This window comes from Nerophis lumbriciformis, linkage group LG06 (assembly GCF_033978685.3).
Source record: "Nerophis lumbriciformis linkage group LG06, RoL_Nlum_v2.1, whole genome shotgun sequence".
Lineage (NCBI taxonomy): Eukaryota > Metazoa > Chordata > Actinopteri > Syngnathiformes > Syngnathidae > Nerophis > Nerophis lumbriciformis.
Genome location: NC_084553.2, coordinates 3,964,019 through 3,973,987, shown reverse-complemented (window position 1 = coordinate 3,973,987; position 9,969 = coordinate 3,964,019). Strand labels below are relative to the sequence as shown.

The 9,969-nt window shown below is 33.1% G+C and overlaps 1 protein-coding gene across 1 annotated transcript in view; it reads left to right on the top strand.

Annotated features, from left to right (window-relative positions):
- Positions 1–9,969, top strand: part of LOC133608432 (centrosomal protein of 89 kDa-like) — a 185,064-nt gene continuing 175,095 nt past the window's right edge. The window contains exons 1-3 of the mRNA XM_061963654.1: positions 1–150; positions 9,371–9,477; positions 9,580–9,726. Of these exons, the coding sequence (XP_061819638.1) occupies positions 109–150; positions 9,371–9,477; positions 9,580–9,726 (296 nt within the window). The 5' untranslated portion in view covers positions 1–108. The remainder of the gene's footprint in view (positions 151–9,370; positions 9,478–9,579; positions 9,727–9,969) is intronic.

The window sequence follows — 9,969 nt, the reverse complement described above, 5'->3', positions numbered from 1 at the left end:
TTTTGTCGTCCTTCTTCAGCCGTCAACAACACTCGATAGTTTGACCAAGTTTAGCGAGGAAGACTAAATAAACGTCGAATTATTTAGCAAGAACTTGTCATATCCGCCATGTTGAGACTCAACTTCAGGCGGGAGAAAGACAAAGAATACGTGAGTACTACCGACACTACATTGTTTATGTACACTCAAACACACTCAAGATAGTTGTTCGCTTTGACCGACATTAAAACACAACAGTAGAAAGTTTCATTTACTGTCATATTTTTATTCATTCTCTTGTAAGTCATTTCCGGTCTAAAACAAGCTGGCGCAGGATCACGTGACGACAATTGCGCGCGCTTGATGATGACGTAATCTCCCAATGTCTTGTCCTGTGACCATAGACCATACTTGCCAACCCTCCCGGATTTTCCGGGAGACTCCCGAAATTCAGCGCCTCTCCCGAAAACCTCCCGGGACAAATTTTCTCCCGAAAATCTCCCGAAATTCAGGCGGACCTTAGTGACGTGTTGACTGTCAACAGTTGACATGCACATGTGACCCACCCATAATGTGTCACATTTTTGTGTTGATTTATTTAGTTTATTTTGTGGTTTGAATTCGTTTTTAGAGCTGTCATTACACATTTATCAGTATTCACATTGGTCAGTAGGGGGCAGTAGGGCGTTTCTTCCCAATTGAATGCTATCACCTGCAGACCGGAAGTGTCTTGTCATTCTGATGAGAGCGACCAGTCTGTGAACAATGCTTTTTCCTCCTATATAACAGGTTAGTTTTGGTGAATCAACTCACTGAATAATATCCATGTGATCTTTATAAGTTTAAGTACACATTCTGATGGTGGAGCCTAACTCTAAAGTGTTTGTGAGTTGTAGTTTGCATTTGAGAATGAATCCAGTGCACAGCTGCAGTAATCAATACAAAAAGGCGACGTGAGTGCGCAATGTTTGTATAGGAACTTCTGATCCTAATTCAGACTCCCAAATTAGAGCTCCCATTTTCTTATTGATTTTATAATGTATATTTGTATAATGTGTGTGTTCTGAAATAGTGACAGAGAATAGAACAAGGATGGACAATTCAACCCTTGACTCAACAATGAGTAGATGAGTGTTATGTGTGTGTATATGTGTAAATAAATGAACACTGAAATTCAAGTATTTCTTTATATATATATATATATATATATATATAGCTAGAATTCACTGAAAGTCAAGTATTTCTTATATATATATATATCTTAACCACGCCCCCAACCACGACCACGCCCCCCACCCCCATCTCAAGGTTGGCAAGTATGCCATTGACATGTTCTAAGGCAGTGGTTCTCAACCTTTTTTCAGTGATGTACCCCCTGTCAACATTTTTTTTAATTCAAGTACCCCCTAATGAATCAGAACAAAGCATTTTTGGTTGAAAAAAAAGAGATAAAGAAGTAAAATACAGCACTATGTCATCAGTTTCTGATTTATTAAATTGTATAACAGTGCAAAATATTGCTCATTTGTTGTGGTCTTTCTTGAACTATTTGGAAAAAAATATAAAAATAACTAAAGACTTGTTGAAAAATAAACAAGTGATTCAATTATAAACTGGTCCTAAGAGTCCCAATACTTTTGTCTACTTATAGTCTGAAGTGTCCCAAGACTTTTGTGTAGTGTACCTACCTTGTCTGCATTGTGTGGGCACGTTGGTGCTTCCTGCTTTTAAGCAGCCATCTTAAAAAAACAGCAGCGCAGCGGGTCTTTGAAGGGTCATAAAATCAAAACCGGAGCAGGTATTAAAACTCTGTTCTGTTATTTTATACACAAGGGTTTAATCTCTCTCCTGTGTTAGTTTGAAGCCGAAACGACAAACGCGCTCAGAGGAGTTTTTGAAGGAAGGTGACCGGTTTTTACAAAACATTTGTTTTGAAGGGGGAATAGCAAACTTCCTGTTGATTTTTGCTGGGGGTTGTCAATTTATGAAATGTAGGTCTAAGTGAGACCTACATAGAGGTTTTTGTTTCATGTCTCTCCGACCTTCCCAGGGAGAGTTACAGGCAGTTTTGTCAGTTTTTTCATCCGAGGAGCAGTTTTTTGTGCGTTTCATTAAAAAATTGCGCTAGAGCAGAATTTTTAGATTTGGGGTTAGGTTTTTTTATTAGATCGCAATTTTTGCCAGTCCTGATGTGTGTGTTCAGTTCGGTGAGTTTTGAAGCATGTTAAGGGGGTCAAATTACAGCTCAAAGAGGCAAAAGTGACTGTTTTTAGTACTTTTTTTGTCTTGAAGGGGGAATTGCCACCTTCCTGTTGATTTTTGCCCGAGGAAATTAATTAATGAAAAGTAGGTCTAAGTAAGACCTACATAGAGGTTTTTGTTTCATGTCTCTACAACATTCGTACTGGTAGTTATAAGCAGTTTTCTTTTTAGTGGGCGATGGAGCGCAATTTTGAGTTTTGGGGTTAGGTTTTTTTACCAAAGAGTTTTGTTCGCGTTTTTTTTATGTGTGCGTCAAATTTGGTGAGTTTTGAAGCATGTTAAGAGGGTCAAAGTACAGCGCAAAGCTGCGGAAGAAGAATAATAATAAAACCTTACAAATTCAATAGGTCCTTATGTCCCATTGCATAAGGACTCCCTGTGGGAGTCCTTATGCAATGGGCCATGCGGGCCCTAATAAAGATTTCTACACATAGAAGTAATCATCAACTTAAAGTGCCCTCTTTGGGGATTGTGATAGAGATCCATCTGGATTGATTAACTTAATTCTAAACATTTCTTCACAAAAAAAAAAAGAAATCTTTAACATTAATATTTATGGAACATGTACACAAAAAAATCTAGCTGTCAACACTTAGAACCACTGTTCTAAGGCAGGGGTCGGGAACCTTTTTGGCCTTGAGAGCCATGAAAGCCAAATATTTTAACATGTATTTCCATGAGAGCCATATAATATATTTTTAACACTGAATACAACTAAATGCGTGCATTTTTAAGTAAGACCAACATTTTTAGAGTATAATAAGTCTCTTTTTCTTTTTAATAACATTGTTATTCTGAAGCTAACCAATATTGAATAAAATGCTTCTTACCATTAATACGACTTCTTGAACAGGTGAGGTAGAAAACGGATGGATGCATTGAAATGAATGAGAATGTTTTATATTTTGAACGTTATTTTCAACACTGTGATTACCAACGTCAACTAAGATTTATCTGAGAGCCAGATGGAGTCATCAAAAGAGCCACATCTGGCTCGAGAGCCATAGGTTCCCTACCCCTGTTCTAAGGGTACGCAGCATGGAGCGCTACTGCCTACTGGCGCTGACGAGACGCGGGGCCGCCATCTTGGAGTGGTGATCAGTGCAATTCATTTGGCAGGAGCAATGAACTGTCATTCATTTTACCTCACTGAATACCACTGATTTTCACCCACTTTTTTGTCATACGTGTAGCTATGATAAAGGACACATGTTTTATTATTCATAGTTTGCTTAACAGTAATAGAATATTCTTATATGCTAGAAGTGACCAGATGTCCCAGATCAAAACTGGGAATATAATCCCAGAGAAGGGGGAAAAAACGCTCAGCTATTTTTAAATTGAAGAAACAATATGATTACGTTATATATAGTTTAGTTTACTTTATTTTTTCTTCGGTCAGTGGTCAACAAAATAAACAAACAGTTTTACATAAACAAACAGTTGTACATTCATAAATTGAAAATGTTGCAGAACGAAAAGGTCGCCACCTCAGCACAGGGCCAACACAGATAGACCACATTCACGCTCACATTCACACACTAGGGCCAATTTAGTGTTGCCAATCAACCTATCCCCCAAGTGCATGTCATTGGAGGTGGGAGAGAACATGCAAACTCAACACAGAAAGATCCCGAGCCCGGGATTGAACTCAGGACCTTCGTATTGTGAGGCACATGCACTAACCCCTGTGACACCGTGCTGCACATGAGATAGGCTCCAGCACCCCCCGCGAGAAAGGGACAAGCGGTGGAAAATGGATGGGTGGAAGTTTGTGCTTTGTTTTAAAGATGTGCTATTTGGATTTACACTGTATGAAAAAAAATTCGAAATTTTTTTTTACCTTTGCAAGCTCATTATACTATTGGCAAAATTTTATATTCATTTTCATGACAAAAAATGATTTTCAAGACAAAAAATGATTTTCAAGGTAAAAGTACATTTTCAAGACAAAAAATTATTTTCAAGGTAAAAAAAAGATTTTCAAGACAAAAAATTGTTTTCAAAGTAAAAGTTGATTTTGAAGACAAAAAATTATTTTCAAGACAAAAATTTTCAAGGTAAAAGTTGATTTTCAAGACAAAAAATGATTTTCAAGACAAAAAATTATTTTCAAGACAAAAAATTATTTTCAAGGTAAAAGTAGATTTTCAAGGTAAAAGTTGATTTTCAAGACAAAAAATTATTTTTAAGGTAAAAGTAGATTTTCAAGACAAAAAAATATTTTCAAGGTAAAAGTAGATTTTCAAGACAAAAAAATATTTTCTAGGTAAAAGTAGATTTTCAAGACAAAAAATGATTTTCAAGGTAAAAGTAGATTTTCAAGACAAAAAATGATTTTCAAGGTAAAAGTAGATTTTCAAGACAAAAAATGATTTTCAAGGTAAAAGTTGATTTTGAAGACAAAAAATGATTTTCAAGACAAAAAATTATTTTCAAGACAAAAAATTATTTTCAAGGTAAAAGTTGATTTTCAAGACAAAAAATTATTTTCAAGGTAAAAGTTTATTTTCAAGGTAAAAGTTTATTTTCAAGACAAAAAATTATTTTCAAGACAAAAAATTATTTTCAAGGTAAAAGTAGATTTTCAAGACAAAAAATTATTTTCAAGGTAAAAGTTGATTTTCAAGACAAAAAATTATTTTCAAGGTAAAAGTTTATTTTCAAGGTAAAAGTTTATTTTCAAGACAAAAAATTATTTTCAAGACAAAAAATTATTTTCAAGGTAAAAGTAGATTTTCAAGACAAAAAATTATTTTCAAGGTAAAAGTTGATTTTCAAGACAAAAAATTATTTTCAAGGTAAAAGTTGATTTTCAAGACAAAAAATTATTTTCAAGGTAAAAGTTGATTTTCAAGACAAAAAATTATTTTCAAGACAAAAAAATATTTTCAAGGTAAAAGTAGATTTTCAAGACAAAAAATGATTTTCAAGACAAAAAATGATTTTCGAGACAAAAAAATATTTTCAAGGTAAAAGTAGATTTTCAAGACAAAAAATGATTTTCAAGACAAAAAATGATTTTCGAGACAAAAAATGATTTTCAAGGTAAAAGTAGATTTTCAAGACAAAAAATTATTTTCAAGGTAAAGTTGATTTTCAAGACAAAAAAATATTTTCAAGACAAAAAATTATTTTCAAGACAAAAAAATATTTTCAAGGTAAAAGTAGATTTTCAAGACAAAAAAATATTTTCAAGGTAAAAGTAGATTTTCAAGACAAAAAAATATTTTCAAGGTAAAAGTTGATTTTCAAGACAAAATTATTTTCAAGGTAAAAGTTGATTTTCAAGACAAGAAATGATTTTCAAGGTAAAAGTTGATTTTCAAGACAAAAAATTATTTTCAAGGTAAAAGTACATTTTCAAGACAAAAAATTATTTTCAAGGTAAAAGTAGATTTTCAAGACAAAAAATTATTTTCAAGGTAAAAGTACATTTTCAAGACAAAAAATTATTTTCAAGGTAAAAGTAGATTTTCAAGACAAACAATTATTTTCAAGACAATAAATGATTATCAAGACAAGAAATGATTTTCAAGACAAGAAATGATTTTCAAGACAAGAAATGATTTTCAAGACAAAACATGATTTTCAAGACAAGAAATGATTTTCAAGACAAAACATGATTTTCAAGACAAAAATGTACTTTTAAGGTAAAAGTTGATTTTCAAGACAAAAAAATGATTTTCAAGGTAAAAGTAGATTTTCAAGACAAAAAAATTATTTTCAAGGTAAAAGTAGATTTTCAAGACAAAAAATTATTTTCAAGGTAAAAGTAGATTTTCAAGACAAAAAATTATTTTCAAGGTAAAAGTAGATTTTCAAGACAAAATTATTTTCAAGGTAAAAGTAGATTTTCAAGACAAAACATTATTTTCAAGGTAAAAGTAGATTTTCAAGACAAAAAAATTATTTTCAAGGTAAAAGTAGATTTTCAAGACAAAAAATTATTTTCAAGGTAAAAGTAGATTTTCAAGACAAAAAATTATTTTCAAGGTAAAAGTACATTTTCAAGACAAAAAATTATTTTCAAGGTAAAAGTAGATTTTCAAGACAAACAATTATTTTCAAGACAATAAATGATTATCAAGACAAGAAATGATTTTCAAGACAAGAAATGATTTTCAAGACAAGAAATGATTTTCAAGACAAAACATGATTTTCAAGACAAGAAATGATTTTCAAGACAAAACATGATTTTCAAGACAAAAATGTACTTTTAAGGTAAAAGTTGATTTTCAAGACAAAAAAATGATTTTCAAGGTAAAAGTAGATTTTCAAGACAAAAAAATGATTTTCAAGGTAAAAGTAGATTTTCAAGACAAAAAATTATTTTCAAGGTAAAAGTAGATTTTCAAGACAAAATTATTTTCAAGGTAAAAGTAGATTTTCAAGACAAAACATTATTTTCAAGGTAAAAGTAGATTTTCAAGACAAAAAAATTATTTTCAAGGTAAAAGTAGATTTTCAAGACAAAAAATTATTTTCAAGGTAAAAGTAGATTTTCAAGACAAAATTATTTTCAAGGTAAAAGTAGATTTTCAAGACAAAACATTATTTTCAAGGTAAAAGTAGATTTTCAAGACATACAATTATTTTCAAGGTAAAAGTAGATTTTCAAGACCTACAATTATTTTCAAGGTAAAGTTGATTTTCAAGACAAAAAATGATTTTCAAGGTAAAAATAAATTTTCAAGACAAAAGTTGATTTTCAAGGTAAAAGTAGATTTTCAAGACAAAAGTTGATTTTCAAGGTAAAAGTAGATTTTCAATACAAAAAATTATTTTCAAGGTAAAAGTAGATTTTCAAGACAAAAGTTGATTTTCAAGGTAAAAGTAGATTTTCAAGACAAAAAATTATTTTCAAGGTAAAAGTACATTTTCAAGACAAAAAATTATTTTCAAGGTAAAAGTACATTTTCAAGACAAAAAATTATTTTCAAGGTAAAAGTACATTTTCAAGACAAAAAATAATTTTCAAGGTAATGGTAGATTTTCAAGACAAACAATTATTTTCAATGTAAAAGTAGATTTTCAAGACAAAAAATGATTTTCAAGGTAAAAGTAGATTTTCAAGACAAAAAATTATTTTCAAGGTAAAAGTAGATTTTCAAGACGAAACATTATTTTCAAGACAAGAAATGATTTTCAAGACAAAAACATATTTTCAAGACAAAAATTTACTTTTAAGGTAAAAGTTGATTTTCAAGGCCAAAAAATGATTTTCAAGGTAAAAGTAGATTTTCAAGACAAAAAATTATTTTCAAGGTAAAAGTAGATTTTCAAGACAAAAAATTATTTTCAAGGTAAAAGTAGATTTTCAAGACAAACAATTTTCAAGGTAAAAGTAGATTTTCAAGACAAAACATTATTCTCAAGGTAAAATTTGATTTTCAAGACAAAAACATATTTTCAAGGTAAAAGTTGATTTTCAAGGTAAAAGTTGATTTTCCAGACAAAAAATTATTTTCAAGGTAAAATTTGATTTTCAAGACAAAAAAATATTTTCAAGGTAAAAGTTGATTTTCAAGGTAAAAGTTGATTTTCAGACAAAAAATTATTTTCAAGGTAAAAGTTGATTTTCAAGGTAAAAGTTGATTTTCAGACAAAAAATTATTTTCAAGGTAAAAGTTGATTTTCAGACAAAAAATTATTTTCAAGGTAAAAGTTGATTTTCAAGACAAAAAATTATTTTCAAGGTAAAAGTTGATTTTCAAGACAAAAAATTATTTTCAAGGTAAAAGTTGATTTTCAAGACAAAAAATTATTTTCAAGATAAAAGTTGATTTTCAAGACAAAAAATTATTTTCAAGGTAAAAGTTGATTTTCAAGACACAAAATATTTTCAAGGTAAAAGTTGATTTTCAAGATGAATGTAAGTTTCTCAATACCCGATTTAAAAAAGAATTAGAACTCTACGTTAAAACACTCTCTACTTCTAACAACCAAAAAGCTGTGAAAACGATGATGCTGTGCTCTAAATGTAAATTATTTACTAAACTTGTGTGAGCCTGACTTTGCACTTAGTTTGTTATATATATATATATATATATATATATATATATATATATATATATGTTGCAGTTTATAAATAAAGGTTTATAAAAGAAAAAAAAGAAACACATAGCCCATGACGTCATCTCCCAATGTCTGTCCTGTGTAGAAACACATAGCCCATGATGTCATCTCCCAATGTCTGTCCTGTGTAGAAACACATAGCCCATGACGTCATCTCCCAATGTCTGTCCTGTGTAGAAACACATAGCCCATGACGTCATCTCCCAATGTCTGTCCTGTGTAGAAACACATAGCCCATGACGTCATCTCCCAATGTCTGTCCTGTGTAGAAACACATAGCCCATGACGTCATCTCCCAATGTCTGTCCTGTGTAGAAACACATAGCCCACGACGTCATCTCCCAATGTCTGTCCTGTGTAGAAACACATAGCCCATGATGTCATCTCCCAATGTCTGTCCTGTGTAGAAACACATAGCCCATGATGTCATCTCCCAATGTCTGTCCTGTGTAGAAACACATAGCCCATGATGTCATCTCCCAATGTCTGTCCTGTGTAGAAATACATAGCCCATGACGTCATCTCCCAATGTCTGTCCTGTGTAGAAACACATAGCCCATGATGTCATCTCCCAATGTCTGTCCTGTGTAGAAACACATAGCCCATGACGTCATCTCCCAATGTCTGTCCTGTGTAGAAATACATAGCCCATGATGTCATCTCCCAATGTCTGTCCTGTGTAGAAACACATAGCCCATGATGTCATCTCCCAATGTCTGTCCTGTGTAGAAACACATAGCCCATGATGTCATCTCCCAATGTCTGTCCTGTGTAGAAACACATAGCCCATGACGTCATCTCCCAATGTCTGTCCTGTGTAGAAACACATAGCCCATGATGTCATCTCCCAATGTCTGTCCTGTGTAGAAACACATAGCCCATGATGTCATCTCCCAATGTCTGTCCTGTGTAGAAACACATAGCCCATGATGTCATCTCCCAATGTCTGTCCTGTGTAGAAACACATCGCCCATGATGTCATCTCCCAATGTCTGTCCTGTGTAGAAACACATCGCCCATGATGTCATCTCCCAATGTCTGTCCTGTGTAGAAACACATCGCCCATGGTTTGATCCCTGCTGCCTCCATTGCCCCCAAAGCTGCTGTGCCTCGTACCCCACCCCCACGCAGCCCCAACCCCTCACCTGAGAGACCCAGGTACCAACACCTGCCTAGTCGCCTACCTGCCTCGTGTCAGATTCCTGCTCAAGCCAACATTGTCCATTCATTTGTTTGTTTTTTTTCCTCCCCGAACCATAGATCGGCCTTAGCCGCGGCCATCTTGTCTTCATCGCTCACCGGACAGACCTGGGCGCTGCCCCCGACTCGCCCAAGGTCTTTCTCTGAGGCCCAACGATCCGCCTCCTTCGTTTCGGAGCCGAACATCAGCACCGCACTTTTCACACGGTAAAATAAAACTACCCTTGAGAAATGATACAAATTGTGATGTTTTGGTAACGATACACGACCAAGTACTGTAAATACAGCGACGGTATCACTTCTTACGTTTTTACTTACACATACTGTATCAGTTTACTGCATCATTAGGGGTGCCTGGCCGATACTGCTATCCGTACGATATCAGCGAAAAACAAGTATCGGATGAAATGCCGTTACTTGTATGATATTATGTGCGATACAAGCAGTCCT